Source organism: Polypterus senegalus, chromosome 1 (genome assembly GCF_016835505.1).
Source record: "Polypterus senegalus isolate Bchr_013 chromosome 1, ASM1683550v1, whole genome shotgun sequence".
NCBI classification, from domain to species: domain Eukaryota; kingdom Metazoa; phylum Chordata; class Cladistia; order Polypteriformes; family Polypteridae; genus Polypterus; species Polypterus senegalus.
Window position 1 is genome coordinate 54,850,744 of NC_053154.1, and position 22,712 is coordinate 54,873,455.

At 36.3% G+C, this 22,712-nt stretch overlaps 1 protein-coding gene across 1 annotated transcript in view; it reads right to left on the reverse strand.

Moving 5' to 3' along the window:
- The window catches only part of LOC120526187 (protein kinase C-binding protein NELL1-like), a 1,449,010-nt gene that overhangs the window by 291,929 nt on the left and 1,134,369 nt on the right, over positions 1–22,712 (reverse strand). Inside the window, exon 15 of the mRNA XM_039749219.1 lies at positions 10,924–11,019. Within this exon, the coding sequence (XP_039605153.1) occupies positions 10,924–11,019 (96 nt within the window). The remainder of the gene's footprint in view (positions 1–10,923; positions 11,020–22,712) is intronic.

Genomic DNA, 22,712 nt, shown 5'->3' on the forward strand with positions numbered 1-22,712 from the left:
TAATCCACTGCACTTGTATATTTTAAAAGATTCCTTTAATCCTGTCTTTGAATCTTGATATTACGGCAATCTGAAATGAAAAATAATTTTTTAAAGTCTGGATTATATATTTTCTGTAGAATTACCTTCAGGCTGCTCAATGCTCAGCAATGAATTTTTGGAATGGCTCATTTTTTTTCTTTTTTACTCAAAGAAACCTATAGACATTTGTCAGCCTGCAGCTGAGGGAGCAAAATATAAAGTAATAGAATGTAATATGCAGTATGCCTGTAGATCTGGGCCACTTATGATTTTCTTTTTAACTTTATCTTATTAATGCTGTAAATATATAAAAATTTTATTCAATGAAATGGGAAGCTGGTTTATCAACAAAAATACCTACGAGTGCAAAAAGTTTTCATTATACTTTTTTTTTGCAATCAATTTTTTATTGATGTCAAAAACACATAAAAAGGCAACAAAAAAGATTTGTGTGTTTATAATAGTTCCATCCTTAAAGCTGACAATAACAGAAGAAACATGGACTAGAGAAAACCTGCTTTTAGCTCAGCCAGAGTTGCTAATGTGTTTAGTCTGAGACGGGGCTTTGAGTATGAAAGCCATAATCTGAAGAAAAGAAGGGAATGAGCCTTGATGGGAACTAGAAGGGAAAAATGATTTTGGTTACATTGGTGTTAGCAGTGGGGTTCATCTTCACCAATCAGTTTAAAATGAAAGTAGTAAACAGAGCAATTATGATGGCACATCTTACAGAAATAGCTGCAATGACTTCTGCCCAGATCACAGATCTCCTTGTTATCAAATTTGATAACATTGCCTTTTGTCTGGATTGAGCTGAGAATAGTAAACCCAGATTCACTCACTAGTAAGGCATTATGGGTGAGCTAATAATTGCATTTGTGACTAAAACCTATTTTGTTTGCTTGATGATTACCTTCCTGTGACTACTACTTCAAAGAAATGACACCTCACAAGCATATTGCATTTTTCATAAGAGCGGAATGGCAAACATTGAATTTACTTAGAAATAAATGAGGTAATTTAGAGCCTAACATTATACAGTACAGGGACTGATATCTATTTGACTCATCATCTGTTATCCAGTGAATTTATAATTAGTAACTCATTCTGTAAAATGCTTTAAAGTTTCTTGTTTAGTAAAACATCAATCTGGTTAAACCATTATTATTATTATTATACACTTTAATCAAACGTCCTGTGGTGAGGTGGTGCCCTGCCCAGGATTTGTCCCCGCCTTGCGCCCTGTTTTGGCTGGGATTGGCTCCAGCAGACCCCTGTAACCCTGTGTTAGGATATAGCGGGTTGGGAAATGACTGACTGACTGACTTTAATCAAACCAGTCATATTATTTTTTTAACCCTCTAAGATGGTTCCTGCTGATGTTGTAGGCATGCATGCTAGACCTATCTCTGCATAATCCTAAAATGAATCAAGCAGATTGGAAAGTAGATCAATGGATGGATGGTTTCTGTTAATTTTAACATTCCTCTTACTAATATTTAACGTCTAAAATGTGATGCAGTATCTTTCTTCCATTTACATTATAATATTACTAGGTTATTACAAGTGTTACCATTGTTCATTTATTTTGTTTTACAGTTTTACATCTTCCTTCTGCTTCATAAGTGGAATTGCTTGACATAATTTGAATTATAATGAGCATGTGTTAATCCCATCGAGGCCACAAAACACAAAAAAATCATGATGACTGATCCCCTGGGCGGGAACACAATTTTGAATTTAGTGAGCTTAATTTGTATATACCACATAGAAAGTTGGTTTCAGTTGTTTTACAGATTTAGTGACAATGCAAAATATAACTTATGTGCAATACAGATGTAATAACACAAATGTAAAAGTAATTTATACTCATTTTGTGAGCTAGATATTTCTTAATAGGAAATCAAACTTATTCCTGGAAACAACAGATGCAAGGCATAATGCATCAACTATGTGTCCAAGGTCCATTCATCATAATATAAAGCCATGCATCAAGATTTGGACTAAAGGAGAGTTTCCAGTCAAATTAACATAATATTTTAGACTAGAGAAGAAAGCCTTATGCAACAAAGGGATGACTGTTTGAACAACAACAGAACATACAAACTCCATTCAATTTCCTGAAAGCCTGAGAAGCGACTCTCTGTGCCTCCTCATCACCAGGCTACCATTTCAATCCCAGCAGTGATCTACTGTCTGATACTTAGCAGATCCCATAATATACCAACAGTGACTGTCAGCAAATAGTTATAGCTACAAATTATCTAGTCACTTTGATAAAGGCATTACCTAAATAAATAAAAATAAAGTATACCGAAGGACTTGCAGCAAAAGAAAAGAGGAAAACAGCAAATATAAAGTAATGAAAATATAAGTATAGAGATCTCCAACCTGTAAAGAAGGTCTATGTTTAACTCTGGCGTTCCTGTATCAAGTAAGTGATTATATTCCTTGTAGGTGATAAGCAGTAACTAGTCAATAGTTTTATAAGAAGATTGTCTCCAGCCGTAATGGTGTCACCAAAGGCATTTACAACCTTGTATATGTAAAATAACACTGATACCATATAGACCTGAAAGGTCTCAGAAACAGAATGAAATATCTCAGCAGATATATATGTAGCTGAGTTATTCTTTAAAGATTTAGCACAATCCCTTAGTTTTGCCCCAGTGTGTCCCTTATGGTTTCAATTCTAGAGACAAGTGAATGTGAGAATGTGTACATTCCCAAATTCATGTTATTATCTTCCTATTATAATTTAATACTTGTACTCTTGCATTGTGACTATCCATGGCTTTAAATTGAAATACAGTAGGTGAGTTCAGAAAATGAAAGGATGGCTTGATCCTTGGTTTGTATAGTACATAATTATATGTGTGTGCATATACTGCAGGACGCTAAGTTTTCATTTTTTTCTTTATTTTTACTTTCTACAACTTTTATCAACTTCACTTATGCTTTTTTTTTTAATTGAGGCTGCTCTGCCTGTCTGTCTAGAAAAGCAAGTGCAGTTCCATAATGACTTTAATTCATTTTGCCCATTTTATCTGTAATTGAGGACCAAGCCCCTCACAAGTACCAGTTTATTTTAATGTGAAAAATAACAGTAATATTTGACAGTTTTATGATTTGGATTAGATTAAAGATTTTAATATTAGGACATTTTCTTCCTAGTAATTTAGTCACGTAGTGTAAACTGTAAATACCACTGTTGGATCTTGCTAGATTTAATAAAATGATATAGCCACCTCATTGCAATAGTGCTTTCACTGCTATTCTGAATATATATAAAATGTTAGAATGTATACGTGACACGTGTAACACGACCCAAAAAGGTGGGCTACCTTGCCCACATAAATGGGATTCTGGTCCATCTAACAGGAAGCAGTGATGTGGAGGTGTACCCTTGCTGACAGGAAAAACAAAAGGTGACTGGCATGTAGCACTGCTGACTGGAAAAGAAATGAGGTGACCACTGTGCCCTGTCACAAAAAAAAAATTACAAACAATTGCTCTTTTAATCTTGATAATGGTCTTAATTAAGAGCTAATGATGTGACATGCATAACATGGCCTAATAACTGGAAGAGCCGGCTATCCTGTCCACAAACGGAAAAAAAAACTGTGTGGGCCTACTGCATTGTTGACAAGAAAATAACAGTGGCAACCCTGTTCACAGTGAAGCACATCGCACTGGCTACCTGATCATTCTCATCATAAACGCCAAAAGTCATTCACTACTGATGTTTAAGAGATAAGACAAAAATGAAAGATGATATACCAGCTTTATCAATAAAAATATGCTAACAATGATAACTTAATATAATACATAAAAGAAAACTCATGTACAGTCCCAGTTTCAAAAGCACGACCATATGTGAAGATGCTTCCTATTTATGGACTGCTTCCATTTATATGAAGTTATTTATTTATCAATTTATTTAACAATAATGTTTAACAATGTTTTAGAAAAATACACACATTTGCATGCTGTGAGCGTTCGACTGGATTGAATTGCTGTGCGGATTATGCAAAACAAGCAATGTGATTTTTTTTTTTTTTTATTTATTAATTTTATTACAATCAATACATAGCAATCAAGTTTTTACAAAAAAAAAGAATTATGCTAAGAACAGATCGATCCCCACCCTTGAGAGAGAGAGCAAGCCAAACGGTGTAAAATTTAAGGCTTTTAAAAATACCTAAATCAACAAATTCTCTGTGCTTTATAAAATCATTTCAAAATATTACTGATTAGATCCTGCCATGTTTTGAAAAAAGTCTGCACAGATCCTCTAACTGAGTATTTGATTTTTTCCAATTTTAAATAATATAACACATCAGTTTCCCACTGACTTAAAGAGGAGAGTTTGGGTTCTTCCAGTTTATCAGAATAAGTCTGCGTGCCAACAGTGTAGTGAATGCAATCACAATTAGTTTGTCTTTCTCCACTTTAAGACCCTCTGGAAGAACCCCAAACACAGCTGTTAATGGATTAGGAGGGATTGTGAGTCCAAGACTGTCTGAGAGGTAATTAAAAATTTTTGTCCAGAATAATGTTAATTTGGAGCAGGCCCAGAACATGTGACCTAGTGAGGCTGGGGCTTGGTTGCAGCGTTCGCAGGTTGGATCATGCCCTGGAAACATTTTGGAGAGTTTTAGTGAGACAGATGTGCTCGATATATAATTTTGAGTTGTATAATTGTATGCTTTGCATATGGAGCTTGAGTGAATTCTCTGCATTGCTACTTTCCACTCCTTTTCTGATATATTAATTGAGAGGTCATTTTCCCAGTGTCCTCTTGGATCTTTGAAAGGAAGGGATTGTAAAAGGATTTTATATATTGTAGAGATGGAGTCTAACTCCTTGAAATTGAGCAATAATTTTTCCAGCGTGGATGAGGGTGCAAGATGAGGAAAATCTGGAAGGTTCTGTTTAACAAAGTTCCTGATTTGAAGATAGTGAAAGAAATTTGTAGCTGGAATGTTAAATTTGGAATGTAATTGTTCATAGGATGCAAAGGCGTTGTCTATATAAAGATCTCTAAGCAAGTTAATTCCAAATTTTTCCAGATATTAAAACTGCATATGTTTGTGAGGGTTGAAAGAGGTGGTTCTTTTGCAGGGTGCCACAGAAAGAAGCTTCTCCGTCTTAAAATGCTTTCTACATTGGTTCCAGATTCTAAGTGAGTGGAGCACAATTGGGTTATTAGTGTATTGCCGATAACGTGTGTTTATTGGAGCACAAAGCAAGGAATACAAAGAAGTACTGCAGGATTTTACTTCTATTGCGGTCCATGCCTGTGTATGTTCTTCTATTTGTGTCCAGGTTCTTATCGACTGTATATTTGCGCCCAGTAATAAAACTGGAAGTTAGGTAGAGCCATGCCGCCTTCTGCCTTTTGTCTTTGTAGGGTCGCTCTTTTGATGCGTGGATGTTTAGAATTCCAAATAAATGAGGTTATTGTTGAATCTAATTGCTTAAAGAACGATTTATTAATGTATATTGGTATGTTTTGAAATAAAAAGGAGCTTAGGAAGAATATTCATCTTAACAGTGTTAATTCTTCCAGCTAGTGTGAGATGAAGGGTTGACCATCTATGCAAGTCTTGTTTAATTTTTTCCATACAGACGCGAAATTTTGTTGATAAAGAGCTTTATGTTTACTTGTGATGTTTACGAGGTATTTAAACTGTTCTGCAATGATAAAAGGAAGGGTGTCTAATCTAATATTATATGCTTGCGAATTCACGGAAAGAGTACACTTTTATTCAGATTAATTCTGAGACCAGAGAGCTTTTGAAATTCTGTGAGTGCTGCTAAGACTGCAGGCACAGAATTTTCTGGGTCCGATATATACAGTACCATGTCATCTGCATATAATGAGATTTTCTGTTCCAGTCCTTCTCTGCTAATCCCCTTTATCTGATCAGTATTTCGACAATGTATTGCCAGTGGTTCAATGGCAATTGCAAACAGCAGTGGTGACAAAGGGCATCCTTGTCTTGTGCCACGTTCTAGTTTAAAGTAGTCTGAGCAAATGTTATTGATGCAAACTGAAGCTTCTGGGTTAGTATACAGTAATTTAATCCATGCACAAATGTTGGGCCAAACCCAAACTTCTCCAAAATAGTAAAAGGTATTTCCATTCAATCATGTCGAATGCTTTTCTGCATCCAATGATAATAATATTTCTGGGGTGTTTGATTTAGTTGGTGAGTATATTACATTAAACAGGCGTCGAAGATTTGAAGATAAGTGTCGGCCCCTAATAAATCCAGTTTGGTCTTGTGATATTACTGAGGGAGCACTTTCTCCATCCTTCTAGCTATGATTTTAGAGAGTATTTTAACGTCGTTATTCAGAAGTGAAATTGGTCTGTATGATGCACATTGTAATAAGTCCTTATTTTGTTTTGGAAAGACAGTGATTAGTGCTTGGCGAAAGGTTTGTGGAAGAGATTGGTTATCTCTGGCTTCTGTAAATGTTGCTAATAGGAGGGGAGCTAGCTGAGCGGAGAATTTCTTGTAAAACTCTGCAGGGTAGCCGTCAGGGCCTGCTGCTTTTCCACCTTGGGTGACTTTATAGCATCCAGTAATTCTGATAATGACAGAGGTTTATCGAGCTCCTCCACACTAATAGCGTCAATTTGTGGTATCTGTAATTTATCCAGAAATGCATTAGATTGTATATTGTCTTCTTTAAACTCAGTAGTATATAGGGATTTATAGTAGTCTCTAAAAGTGTACATTATATTTTTGTGTTCGATGATTTTATCTCCGTTAGTGTTAGTAATTACGAGATTGCGTTGCACATCTTGCTTGTGAATTTGTTGCTAAAAGCTTATTAGCTTTCTCTCCATGTTCATAATAATGATGTCTGGATTTGTAAATTAGTTGTTCGGTTTCTTTAGTTGTCAAGAGGTTTAATTCTGAATGTAGAGCCTGCCTCCTCTTATGTAGAGTCTCGCTTGGTAGTCTGGCATGTTCTTCATCTATTTTAGTAATTTACTTTTTATCTCTGCTACTTTCTTCGCTCGGATTTATTTCTGTGGGAAAGATATGAGATAATCTGTCCTCTTAAGAAGGCCTTAAGAGTTTCCCAGAGTATTCCTGCAGAGATCTCAGGGGATGTATTTGTCTCTAGAAAGAATTCGATTTGTTTGGATATAAATTCAGTACAATTCTCGTCAGCTAATAGAAGCGGATTGAGGCGCCATCTGCGGGGTGAGTGTATGGGGCTTAGTAATTTCAGCTCCAAGATCATTGGAGCATGGTCTGAAATAACAATAGCATCGTATTTACAAGATTTAATCTTAGGCAAGAAGTTATTATCTATAAAGAAGTAATCAATCCTTGAGTAGCAATGATGTACTGGTGAGTAGAAAGAATATGTTCTTGAATTTGGGTTTAAAACCTCCAGGGATCTGATAAGTTGTGATCAGTTATAAACTTTTTAATTATCTTTGCGGTGTTAGTTGCCGTTCCCCCTGTGGAGGAAGTCTTATCTAAAAGTGGATTTAGAACACAATTAAAGTCCCCAGCCATTATAAGTTTATGAGTGTTCAGATTGGGAATGGATGCAAATAAATTTTGTATAAATTCCTTATCATCAACATTAGGTGCATAAACATTTATCAAAATCATTTTACAGTTAGATAAGTCTCCCATGACCATCACATATCTCCCTTCAGGATCCAATACTACATCTGATGCTACAAATGGTACTGTTCTATGTATGAGAATTCCCACACCTCTAGTTTTCTTTGTAAAACTAGAATGGAACATTTGGCCAGTCCAGTCTTTTTGCAGCCGGAACTGATCCTTACTTAGTAAGTGGGTTTCCTGTAAAAATACTATTTTAGCATTTAGACCTGTTAGGTGAGAAAGTACTTTCTTTCTCTTTAATTCGTGATTCAGGCCTTTAACATTCCAGCTTACGAAGTTAACTGTCCCATCATGGAGACACTGATTCTGAGTTTTTGGTGTCATATTATAGTCTTAACTGGAAGTGAAATAGTTTAGGTCTTAATTTCCTATTCCCCCAAGAGTTGTTTCCATGCAGCTTATTATTACGTTGATAGTTATAATTAAATGTGATTTTTTTAATGGACATTTTAAATTGTTTACTATTGTCCAGAGCTGGTCACTACTGGGATCCATTCTATCAAAAACTCTACTACAAAAACATGAGAATAGAATTTTTCCTACTAACTACATGGAGAAAGCAGCGCATTAAAACACATTTTTGGTGGGGTATTCCCTTAACACTACAGTTTTTCAGGCTTGTTTGCTAAAATGGGTGTACACAATTTCTTTGCGCCCAATTATGTTGTGACCTCCTCATGATTTTTGTCAGTTCTGGAACTTTGCAAGTCATAATTTTATCATTAACTTCATTATCATAAAATATGAATCTGCTGTTGACCTGCAAACAGTGTTTTTGTCTACCTATTCTTTCTTTACAGGTGTTGAGCAACAAGGTATCACTTGCTGTAAGGTTTCCACAAATTCTTGGAAGAGTTTGCATTTAGAGTCTTTTACAAAAAGGCAGGTGTTGTTTACGCGACAGTTAGTTGCTACTGCTTGGGCTTGTGCAGTAACAATTAGAGATTCCTTCTCTTCGTTTGTACTGTCAAACCTCACCTAAACAAATTCATGCATCTTTGGAATGCACTCTTATGTCTACATTCAGCTCCTATTAAACCAGAGGTTCCCAACCTTAGGTGCCTGCACCCCCAGGGGGAATGAGATGGCATTTCAGGTGGTGTGATAAAGAAGAAGACTGTATCACAATTCACCAAAACTAAATGAGGTGCATTGTCCGACTTTATCATGGCGCAATCAGTGTCTTGCAGTGTGTTGTCATTTGTAGGTCATCGATTAGTTAGTGCTCCTATTCTGTGATATAAAAAGAGGCAAGTGTTAGATCCACAGTTGTCACCTGTGAATGAGCCGCGTTCTCACGGGTTCCTTGCTACAGGTGGAGTATTCGTAAAGAGAATTTCTTTGCAAGCCCTGATGAAGAAATGTCACTAATTTCAAGATTAGATTGACATTTTTGGCAAAGGAGGACTGAATTGGATTCAACACCTGCTGCTTACACTTAGCCATTTCTCCTGATGACGGTCTTGGCAATAACGCGGCAATTTTAATTGTGTAGTGCATCTGTTTTTGAACTGCAGTGCAGGTGTTATTGGGGGACAAAGCTCATTGACTATGTTTCATTAGTTAGCGCTGTGTCGACACCCGTTGCTTCATGGGAGTCTCCAATCCCCCAAACCCTCAGTCACTGATTGTGTGTAATTTTCACGTGGCAGTTGATGCTGCACAGGATACTCCAACCCTCAGTTCATCTAGATCTTCTAGATCAATTTTTATATTAAATCTCCTTGCATGACTGTATGTGCTCTTTTCATTAGTATTATTATTATTATTAAATGTGTTTAAACTTTCCCAAAATACTGTAGTTTCCATAAGTAAAAACAAAATATTAAATAAGGAGTGAATCATCCCGGTTAAAAAGTATAGGCATTAAACAATATATAAATTAAGCAAACAGTTAATTTTCATAGTTAAAATTGTCAGCGGCGGTGTACTGGCGCCCTGCCCAGGGTTTGTTTCCTGCCTTGTGCACTGTGTTGGCTGGGATTGGCTCCAGCAGACCCCTGTGACCCTGTAGTTGGGATGCAGTGGGTTGGATAATGGATGGATGGATGGAAGATTGTCACTATAAGCATTATTTTAAAACTCTGAGTTATTGTAGTACTTGTGGAGGAGAGAATTTAATGTATGTAAATAAGCAGTTCTTTTAAAAGAACAAAACCAATTGTAAGGGTAAAAGGTAAAAAAAAAACTTCATGATTCAGCAGTTTTAGTTTATGTATTGAGCTCTGCATTGAAAATATGTTGCATTTAAAATGGTAAATTACAGTAATGCAATAGAGATGTCTTTATCATTTTAAACTCATTTTACTGGTGCTGCTGCTTTTCTTTTGAAATTTCTTATGAAATTTAAGCTGATGAAGACTTAAATAAAATACAATTTGAAGAAAAGTGGCCATAGGATCAGCTGCCTTCTGCATAGCTGTACTGTAACTAGTAAAGATGAGCTCAGACCATATCAGTGCAGCTTTGATGATTATTATTTATATACTCTAACAATGGCCCTCTATTAGAAAGCAGCCAGTGCCCAAGACGGTATTGCTGATAATGACACCTTTCATTTTGTACAGCAGATGGCCTGTCTGAAAGCTGTTATTTTAGGAGTTTCCATTAACATTGAGTTTAACAAAGGTCTAATTTATAAGATTTGTTACCTTAAAGCTCAATACAAAGGAAATGAAAGTGGCACATCTATTACTGCTTTTAGTACCTTTTTTTATTTTTTTTTCTTTAACATTTACTTTGGATAGCAAAAAACGTTTGAGTACTACATACTCCAGGGCTCACACCATAGTCACGCTACCAAGTCAGCATAACCGGCATAGAAAAAGTTCATATTACTTTCTCACCTTTGCTTCCTTGTAGACATAAGCTAATTAAAATCATGCGCTGGTGCACTGTATTTAGTAGGATCAGTAAAAATGCTAAACTACCTCACAGGCTGTGGCACAAAATACAATGGAGACAGCCTAGAAAGTACTGAAATGACTGAGTAAATATTCAGCTGCATTAGAGACATCTGTATGTCATCCAGTGTAGATTAGCAACAAACAGTGTTGGAAGTGTATTCCTAGAATCCTATAAAATTGAAGCCCCCAAGTAGCATTCTGTGTGCTTATAAATACATAGCCATTATCCTTCTGCTTTTTACTGACACACCAAAAAAGCAAACCGGAGGCAAAAATCAAGTAGGTCATAAATATACAATTTTTTCAGTATAGTATATTAGTCATCTTACCTTTTTCACAATATCTTCCTGTAAACCCAGAAGGACAGAGGCACATATTGGGGGAAATACATGTTCCTCCACTTCTACATCCATCTTCACAGAAAGCTAAGCACAAGAAATAAAATATAAACAAGCAAAGCATTAAAAAGAGGGATAAGGCCAAGGAAATTCCAAATGAATTTAACATTTTCTTAGCTTCTGCATTACGGTCTACAAAGTGTGTTTTGGTAACACGTTAGTTTAGGTACTGAAAAAAGGGATCTTTTACTCATTTACTCTTACGTAGCAAGCTCTTAGGAAAGGCTTCTTTTGGTCTACATAACACTTATAAAACATCAGCAGATCGGTTACTCATCTGCTTTATTCATTGATATTATAGTAAAATTATTTGTCACTATGAAGGACTCGCAGGTCTTATACCAGGGCCGGACTGGGAAGCTTATTGAGGCTGGGAATCCCAAGTCTAACTCAGGCCACACTACATACATCAGTTTTCTTGTACAGGCACAGAATTAAAAAAACAACAAACACCATTTTGTCTTGGAATTGTATATGAATGAAGAGACAGTCGATTCAGCTTTTACACATACATTTCACTCTTAAATATTAGACCCAAGACAACCTCTGAAAAAGTGTGGAACAACACTTCATAAAAGTAAACACTTAAACAAATAAATAAACTATGTAGTTGTATAATATCTATTATAGAAAAAAATCTTGGAAGGGGACGAAACGTGATTTTCTCAGATAAACACTTTCCCATCCCGCGAGACGAGTCTTTGTGCCAAGAGATTTAACCACGCCCGGGGCCGGAAATAAAAGACAAAGAGTAGATGATAAATTAAAACATCATAAAGAATTCTAAAACGTTGGCGCAGTACACATGCAGAGCAGGTTAGAGATAATGGAAGCACGAAAATTTGAAAGTATCAAAAAAAGGATAACAAGATTGTATTAGCGCAAACAAATGGAAATTATTACTCAGTGAAATAATGGAGCAGTGAAAAAAGATTAAATATATTGCTTGAATTTAAACTTTAATTCGGAGACTTTTAGATTGTCTAATTCGTGTTGCCATCAGGGAAAAAAAAGTAGTTATTCTTCCCAATGAAGAGGCGTATCCGTGAGAATTAAAAGAATTGTTGTTTGGTGAAAGTGAAATACCGCGAGAGAAAATTTCAAGCCCCGCGAGGTAAGAGCTTATCCAAGGAGATTTGAAAAAGTCCTGCCCACATAACCACGCACACGGTTCAATCATTTATTATTTGTGTGAATGCTATTGTCAGACTCATTTCTTGTAGAGAGAAAGAAACGATATTCACTCATGGACAGTTATTCGTCGTCACGATGTAATTCCAAACACGGCATCAAAATTCAATGCAATATTGATGAAAAGGTAAAAGCAAAAAGAGATCGAAAATAGATGGACATAGGTGATATGACAAAAGTATGTAGATATTGTATGGCTTTAAACATTAAGTCTGTGAATTGTAGATTGCCTAATTCGTGTTGCCATCAGGGAAAAGTCGTGTTTCTTCCCAATGAAGAGGCCTACCTGTGAAAATTAAAAGTTTTGTTGTTTGGAGAAAGTGAAATCCACATACGTGAGTGACAGAGATGTGAAGTTGCTGTCGCAAATCGCAGGCGGGGGCGGGGGGTTGGCAACAGAAGCGAGCAGGGGACGAAGCAACCCAGTTTATATTAAAATAAATGTGCAAAAACCACTGACACCACAAAAAGTAGTCGTTAGTGTAATCCACAGTGCATTGATTATGTTTGCAACTATCAGCCTGGAATCTGAACAGCCAAGCCTCTGTCAGTGTCTGGATGGTAATGCTGAATACTCTTACACAAGTTTGATGTGTTGGTCCAAAAAAGAACACTTTGAATTTTTTCAATAGACAAAAGACTCAAAAAATGTCTCAGTACTGCAAAATTCTGTCAGGCATTTTTTAAACAATGCACTTAGTAGACAAAAATCTATGAAACATTTTGTGTTGCCTGTTCAGTCACTCTCTTATCATAGCACTAAGGTTTAACTGTCAGAGTGCGAGGGACGCACTTTAAAAATATTAAAGTAAAAACAAGACACATTCATTAACAAATTATCATGAAATAAAGAACAACAGGTATATTTAAAAACACAAATCATTCCACTCACATATGTCTTTCATTATTAAAAAAATAAAATAAAACATTTCATGTAGCCTATTCAGTCACTCTGAGGGATTAAATAAATAAAAAAATGTTAAAAATGTGACCATACGCTACACTTCACTAAAATTTGAAACAAAAATAAAACAAAATAAAAACACAGTAACAAATACGAAAACCCATAGAACATCCAAATATAATTCAAAGTATATTATAAACTTTTAAAAAAATCTTCATATATAACTTTAATCGCAAAAGCACCAGATATACACACCTCTCATCATTGTGCTCCTGTATAACTGTCAGAGCATAAGACGCACGCAAAGTCAAAACTTGACTTGAACAAAAACAAGAAACCATCCAACCAGAAACCAGAAAAGGACCCCTTCTACGTTAAACCGAAAGGATTTGTGCCCACTACAGAGCAATAACACCTACTTGTTTTCCAGTATAATAGAATTATATAATTTCACCATTAGTTTATTTGATTGGTTGCTCTGAATGCCAGGCCATGCCAGGCAGCAGGCCACCGGGAAAGCTCCTGCTGATTGTAAACGTCAGTCCTGCTCCGTCTTATACTAAATTTGCAATATCAAGAGAAATTTGTCTCAGTTAAGCCACCTCAGACCACTCCAAAGTGAAGTTTTGTTAGAAAGACTAATTGCAGAGAAGAATAAATGCTTTACTGATGTTTTGTAAGTGTTATAAAGCCCCAAAGAAATGTTTGTTAATTTCTTGTTACACAAGGGTAAATGAGTAAGAAATGCATTTTTGCAGTACCTAAAGTAAAGAGTTACCAGTGCTCTTTTCAGTGAAATACAGAGAAAATTGACTTCTGTGTTAGGGAAATAAATCATTCAGTGGAAGAACCTAGTTATCTAGTTTATAGGCAACTCTATGGCCCCTTTACACCTGGGTTTTGTAGCTGGATTACATTTACATCTGGTATTAAAATGTGTCTCCTGTCTCAGCATTGTGTCTTGGATACAGATCTGATGTTACTCAAAATGCACAAAATTCAAATCAGCTTCCATAGCACATTTGCATTTTCACTGATGTTAAATGTGGTCACTATCCGTGTATGACCACCTTTGAATGTGATCTGTGAGCACCAAAAGTTTAAAGAAAAGAATATTTTGGGAATGAATACATTAGAAAAAAAGGATTTTGTATCCACAGACTTGGACAAGGAAGTACCTTTTAACCTGTCACAGTTACTGGGAGATCACAACCTCAGAGGATGCATCCCTAGCAATGCACGTCACTGTCTGAATGATGGGAGACACAAAGTGGCGTTGCCTATCACAAATCAAAATGAAATTGGGGAAAATAATTTACAAAAACTAAGTGTAGCTCTTATTATAAGAAGCAAACATCAGAAACAGATCCCTTGCCTTGAAAATCCCTATAAAGGACTACAAAATGGCAAAGAAAAATTGCTTAAATACATTAACATTTACAAAAAGTTAAAAACAAAAAGTGCAATTTATTGAACAATTGGGTCTAAATGATGTATTAATCAATTATGTACATCTTTTTAAATCTAAATAAAATAAATACAGAAAAATATGGGGTGGAGATATACAGTTTAATTTTTGTTAAAACATTTTGGTGAGTATTTAATGTTGAACAAAGAGAGTCAATGGTGAGCACTCATCCTGTGTTATCTCAGCTTTGGTTTATCATTCAGATCATTCTCCTTTCTGGCTACAAAGACCCAGGGTGCATCCATATCTTTCAAAACAATGCAAGGTCAGGCCTCACATGAAACAAAGGTGATTTCCACTGGCTGGAATGTTACCAGGTCTAATTAGAAAAAATTATACGCTCCACTTCCTCTCTCAACAGAATGAGAAAGCATGCATTACTAAACCGCTGCCTTTCTGGTGCCAGATCTGGTGGGTACTGTCACATCGAAAACTCTACTTGGCTCACAATTATTGTAAAAGATGGAAATGAGAGACAATATGATTCTACAACCAGAACTGATGTGAGTGATGGGCATCTAAGGGCATTATGCAGTCTTTTGAACAGCCAAAAAAGAGCAACAGAAGACAGGCAGATGTGTCATTATATTTAAATATCACAGCTCAGACAGCGTGAGGAGACCTTTAGCCAACAGAGGCTTGCATGCATGCAGTGAGAGGCTATTTACTTTGCAATGTAAATTTGTTGTATAGGTGAAATGGGCACCTAAAAGGTAAACAATACTAAAATATCAAAACACCAGGATGTCAATGCAGAGAAATGCCCTTTTGCAAATGCTACTCTAGTTTGCTCATTTCCATGTGGCCAATACGTTTAAAATATAATAGGAATAAATCCACATTGTATTGTACAATGCTTTTTGAAGGAGCATTAAATAAATAAATAAATACATAGTGCACAGCAAAAGCTATTATTCACTTTAATTTGTCTTGTTCCTCAGTTTAAGCATTTTTATCACCAGATAATTAGAAGCCTGATTGGTTCTGCACTAATAATCTGCACACTTAAAATTAATTACAGTTATATTGACTCAATTTATCTATTTCTATAATTATCATTTTACCTTCATCAGCAGAAACCCATGCTTGTCACACTAATGACATCAATTAACTGCACCGAGTTATATTCCCCTATTTCTTTCTGTCTAAATGTTAGAAACACCACAAATGAACATGTTTAATGGCACTGTGTTATTTCTTTTTTTTAATGTAGGACAACATGTGCAGTCAGAACAATTAAACAAAGTTAAGGTCACAGCGATTTAAGTTCAATTGAACAACTGATCCAGTTCAAGTTACTTTATTGTGACTAAATGAAATTCAAGTTCACTTTGAAAACTCTTTCACATATTGCATTATAATGGAATTCAGTGTGAAAGGTGTAAAAAATAAACGCTGCTTTATCGAAGAGAGTAATTCAAATAAGGCAGATATGGTATATTTACTAATGATAGCTAAAATGGTGCCATGATGATGCTCTTTAGCAGGGCTCAGTCTGAAGGAAGGAGAGCTTGGCACAAAGACAAACAGTTTTCAACAGAAGCAGCAATTCAGTGTAATTCATAAAATTATGTTTACAGTTATCTACTAGAAAAAAGAATTACATTTTTACGGAGTAGTATAATGCACAGCTGCATGAGTGTGAAGAAAGGAATACAACTATTTGCCTGTTGGAGTGGCAATTCACTTAAGATGGCAATGACTACACAGAACTAAAAGGACCACTGATGACTGTTGGACTGTCTAAAGAATGTTGCAATATTCCACCACAGGATGGGCTGTTGTTGTAACTTCAGCTGAGCGGACATGTCTCTTACTTTCCAGATGAACACTTAGCTATGGTGCCTTTCAATGTCTGAACTGATTTTTCAGAGAGTTACCGAACTACCTGCTGCCTGTGAGAATATAACTGTATATCATCTATGTAATTATTTATTTTTAGCTTTGTTTTTACTTTTCCATGGAGTAAGGGGAGTCCATATAGAAAGGGGATTGGCTTGACAAAGCACAAGGAAGTCCCCCCAAAAATCATTCAGGTCTGAGATTATCACACAAGCAATGAGGGTTTTCATACATTTGACACTGTGGGACCACAGAGGCCTGGATTTGTGCTGAATGCCTGGGATGGTTATTAGGCATGGGAGACAAAAACAAGCAAAACGTGAGGCAATATGGGCCAGACGCATGCATTGCTTCCCTGGAAACCCAGGGAGCAGGTGGCAGGGATACCTGGCTGTCTTCTGAAAAATACTGATGCCTTAAAGGGAATGTGAGAGCTGTCGCTTAGGGAGGCAGGGGTACCAGGCACCATTTAAAGCTTAAGACGGGTCACCTCTGACTCTGGAGGCAAATCTTGGATAAGGTTGTGATTTACATGGAACTTATGAACAGAGGCTTATGGAGTCTGGAGTTGGGAGGAACGTTGTGGTGAAGGCTCAACTGGTAGAAAGAAGAAAGGCGTAGATCATCAGAGACATGGAGAGAGAGAGAGAGAGAGAGAGAGAGAGAGAGAGAGAGAAAGCAAACACTTATTAGGTAAGTCTATTGGGGATTAAAATAGACTCAGAAATGAAAATATGCAGAGCAGAAATTAACAGGTTTAAAGGAATGCACAAAATTCCCTTTGTTTTCTGAAACTTTGCTTTCTTAATGTTCTTTTTCTGTTGTTTCACTTTGCTATGTATTTGTAACACCTCACATTATGAGAATTGTATATTATAATTTTATTTAACATATTTAAAAGAAAGAAACAGCTTTCTGAAAGGACTTTTCCTGTAATGTTTAAAGAGTAAACCTTTACAAAGATGCGTTATTCCTTTTTGTGATAAACCAGCTTGTTATGGTAAGAACAGTTTAGCTATTGAAAATGTAAGTTGTCTGTTAATGCTTTTGTTTTTCCATAAGAATTACGTGGTTGTTTTGATAATTAGTTTAAGCAGACAGTGTAATAAACTCTACTATATTGTAAGTCTAATGTGTCTAAGTGTGTTTTTGTTAATGGGAGATAAGAAGTGGTTTAAATTAAATGTATTATGCAGAATTGCTACCATAATACTGCAATGGTTTCAAAAGCTGTTTCTAAGTTATACAAACATAAAGTGCAGTTGGTACCCATTTATAATGTCAGAAGTGTGAGCTAAAGAAGCTGATTTTGGAAACTTAATTTTAGTTTTATGAATTGTGGATAATGACAAAAAAAAAAAACGACTCTTATAAACCCCGTTTCTAAGTTACACAAACACGCCTCACTATAGCCTCCTCACTTTGAAAGTACTTTTTGGAGATAAGAAATTTAATTGTAAACAAGGCAAACTTGTCTTGGAGACAAGATGATCACATCATACCTAGATGAGCTTTGTAAGATCAGTAAAAGAGCTAATTAGAGAAGAAAGGAGGAGGAAGGAAAATCAAGGCAGGAATATCCTGAGTTACTGCTGACACTTCAAGCAACACAAGAAATGGGCCACCTGGAAGGACTAAATACTGTATCTAGCAGTACCAGGATACATAGTGCTCACATGTTATTTTTCTTTTGTTTATGGTACCATCTATTTGAATCCTGCTTAATAACTGTGTAACGTTCTCCCCTGCCTGTCCTGGTACTCCATCTAATTGCCTCGGGTTACAGATTTGAAAGAAAAGGGGAAGTATTGAACTACAACTGCAGTCAATCCTGACAGTTTGATAAGAGTATTAGATGCAGGGCATTCTTTCAAAGTCTACATAATGAGAAGTCAAGCAAAATGACACCTTTTATTGGCTAACTAAAAAGATTACAATATGCAAGTTCTCGAGGCAACTCAGGCCCCTTCTTCAGGCAAGATGTAATACAGAAACTGGTGTTCCCTGTGTTTATAGAGACAGAAGAGACACCAGGACAAATACAACATTGGAAAACCTTTAAGTGAGACATCTTAAATGTAAAAATTAATAGACCTCTTCAGGCTAAGATTCATTAAGCAAGAGAGCAGAACAATGTATAGTCGAGACCTTTTGATAAGACAACAGTCCAACAAAATCTTTTGAAGTTTCTGATAAGTTTTCCAATACAATGTGGGTCTGCAGACAGGTTGTCTGGGGCAGTCCAAAAGATGCAAACAATCCTCATATCTGGTCATAAAACTCTTGTCTCTATTTAAACCATGTTGTAATGTGTTCAATTTTAGCATGAGTTTAACTTCCCATTCTTTTCTCTCATTCTGTTTTCTGAAGTTCCCCATAAGCACTGTGACTTTAAAGTTCCTCTCACGGTGTCAATGTTCTGTTGAAGTGGGCCGCTACAGGAACATCTGTGTTGTCATGCTTGATGTGGAACCATTGTAAGTTCATTCTCTGGCGGAGTGTTTGTCCATTTTCTCCCACAAAGAGTGCAGACCAAATTAGATGATCTGCAGAAAAATGATCCCTTTATGCAATGTTCAAGTCGTCAGTGTGGTATAATTACACGGTCTGTATTATAAATGTGAGCACACGTTTTACATCTTTTCTGAAGGCAGGAAGATGTGCCATTTTTTGTTGGAAAACTTTGGACAATTAGTTGCTACAGGTTTGGCAGTTGTCTGTATGTCAGGAGAGGAGGTTCTGGAAATATATTTTTCAGTCTTTCATCATTGTGTAGCATTGACTGAAGTTCTTCTATAATTTTTTGAAGTGCTTCAAGATGTGGGTTATAGGTGACAACAAGGGGAATGTGATTCTTGTGGTCTTTGTTTTCCTATTCCAGAAGGTTGTCTTTGAGTGTGGAAGTGGCTCTTCTTATTTGAGTATCTGTTGTTTTGGGGAGTATATCCTGATAAAATCTTGTCTAAGCTCCGGCAGTTGTTTATCCTGGTCTGTCAGGTCTGTGCAAATATGGTTGTATCATATTCCTTGGCTGAATATAATGGAGCACTTTATATTCTTGGGGTGGAAGCTGTCACTTCTCAGGTAGGTCCGTCTGTCTGTCGGTTTGTGAAAAACAGAAGTTACAAGGGAGTTCTTTCAGTTGAACAGTGGTAAGAAGCACCTCATTCATTTTTATAATGAATATAATTCTTTTCACCCCAACATAAAGCTGAAGCTGAATTATTCAAAAACAGAAGTCAGCTTCCTTGACACCAATGGGAATGGGAAGTCAAACTCATGCTAAAATGTAACACATTACAACATGGTTTAAATAAAGAGAAGAGTTATATGGCCAGATATGAAGATTGTTTGCATCTCTTGGACTGACACAAACAACCTGTCTATAGACCAACCTTGTATTAAAAGACTCAAAAGACTTTGCTGGACAGTTATCTTATCCAAAGATCTTGCCTATACATTGTTCTCCTCTCTTGCTTAATGAATCTTAGACTGAAGAGGTCTATTAATTTTTTACATTTAAGATGTCCCACTTAAAGGTTTTCCAATGTTGTATCTGTCCTGGTGTCAATATAAACACAGGGAACTCCCATTTCTGTATTACTTCTTGCCTGAAGAAGGGGCCTGAGTTGCCTCAAAAGCTTGCATATTGTAATCTTTTTAGTTAGCCAATAAAAGGTGTAATTTTGCTTGACTTCTCACTACATTTACTAAATGTACTTAAAGTCTACATAATAAACAGTATAAAAGTTAACAGGGACACAATAGGATCCCACTATGACAAAACAATGGGTAAGTGGGTGAAAAGGCAAAACCCATATAGTTAGACCCAAAGTGGCAGTAAGATTTGTGTTTTGTGCTCTCCCTATTACCATGAAAATAGAGGGCTTCCACAAGGGTCCTTTTCTATCAGAACAATTAGTGGAGCTACTGCCTCATAGCCCATAAGAGAGCTCGTGTGGAATTTTTGCTCGGCATCCCAGTATTTTCTCCTGTGTCTTAAGTGATGGTGTGCTAGGTTAACTGGATACTGTGAATGGGACCAGTTCTTGACAAGACATTGCATTCATGTTCCCCGTGATGGACTGGTCTCCTTTACAACGTTGGTTAGTACAATGCGTCTACTGCTGCCAGAATAGACTCCTACTACCCACAACCCTGAATTTAACTAAATGGATTCAAACATGTGTGGTTCCTTATTTGATTTTTTTATTTCTGAAAAAGACATGCTCACAGTTGGAAATGAAAATGGAAAATTCAAAAGACATACTGTAAGGTACTCTATAGTGTAATACACTATAGAGCACTTTATCATTTTTATCATTTTCAAAGGAAACAACAACACACGCTGCTGAACTTCTGAATTAAAAAACTAAATCTATAAAGAGAAAAATATAGCACTTCGAAGTAAGCAAAGGCAACCATTAGTGGAGGTCAAAATATCTGACATGAGCAAATAAATTCAGCAAAGTGGGCTAGATAAGTAGTTATAAGGTCACATTCACAGAAATTTAACAATTTAAAAACAAGACACAAATGGAGTTTACTATTCAATTCAGCTATGAGCATTTTCTGTAATTACTAATTTTAAAACAAAGTCACATGTACTATAGGGCTCTGTCCTACAGTTAGGCTTGTGTAGTTTTGCTGCATCTTTGTCAGATAAGAATATATGGCTCAGACAAATACACTTTATTTTAAAGTCTGCCTTTTTTTCCTTCAGTAAGACTACTTCAGTATTTGTTGCACTACTGCAACAAATTGGCACATAATGTACTCAAAGATAAGTGGAACATGATGAATTTGCAAATAAAAAAGGAGTAGGAAGCGTTGTAAGATTTGTTACTTTGAAAAAAATAAACATGGAAATGGGCCATGAATAAATGAAGAGGCACCTTTGGGCCAAAGCAATAGCAAGATTGGACAATTTTTATATTCACATTACTTTGAAATACGGTCTTGGCATCATCATTTTACTTTAGACATATATAATTTGTAAGGAATACAATAAAGATACCCTTCTGATAAAGTGAACCCTAAGAAAAGAAGCTAATTAGGAGGTCTCTTGTTTGGTATCTTCATTAAGTAAAATCAATATTTAATTATTTAATTCAGTTACCAATGTATATGTTGTAAGCACAATACAACCTACTATAAGTGAACTATTATTTGAGAAAAAGAAAAGAAGGCTAAATTAAATATGACACTAAGTTATGTGTAATTCTCATAACTAAGAAATAATTATTTCTTGCAGTATCTTCATCATTTCATATACCATTCCTGCACAGTGTTGTGAATAAGGCACTGAACCTACAGAAAAAAGACATAAGGATGGTACAAATCCTGGATGGGCTACCAGTACAGATGTATGCACTGTCACAGACAACATGGGATGGCTGGCATCAATGGTTCCTGGATGCTTTATGACAGAGGGACATGGATGGATGGGCATGCTGCCCAATTTGGTTGCTGGTAATGCTTCCCCACCAGTAGGCTTTGATCGAGGAAGGACAGAGGGAGACTGCCTCCCTGGACAATGTATTTCCCTGATACTGTAGGTGGTAGCATTCCCCTGGTGGAGCTCCCCTTTGTGCCCCTGCTAGGGTACTTGGATGCTGCCAAGGGAAGCTGTCAGGAGAAGACTTCCTAAATAGGAAAGCTTTACGTCACCCAAAGTGCTTCCTGGTTTAAATGCTATTATACCAGAGGTACTCCTGGGTCCGACATAAAAGGATCCGCTTCACCTCACCCAGGCAAGTCGGAATAGGGAGAGGACCAGGAAAACACTTGCCTGGCAGTAGTCTATATTAGAGAAAAGGAAGGAAGGATTGTATTGTTGTGATGTGCTGTACTGGGTTCACTAAAAAGCCAGTTAAAAATACACTATCATATCATAAGGTTTGGGGCTTCGAAACGCACCCTAGTGGCCACAACACACTCACACTTTCTCATACTAAAAGTCAGCCTGATGTGAAAGTTTTTAAGAGGTGTAAGGAAACTAGAAAATCTAGAGAAAATCAAAATGGAAAAGAAGAGAACTTGGAAACTCCAAAAAGACTATGACTTGAACCAGGAAGCAATTCCAAGAAACTGTAGCAATGAGTTGACATACAAACCACTTTTACACTATTTTGAGGCACCATACCAGAAAAAAGTTACATGAATTGCACAACTCTATTGAATTGTGGGCACACATTTTGGATTCAGCACAACTTGATTTGCTGACACACACGCACATTGGATTGCAGGCACATATATTGGTTTTGCTACAATACAGCTGTTAGTTTGTCAATGCACATGTTGGTTTGCTGCCAC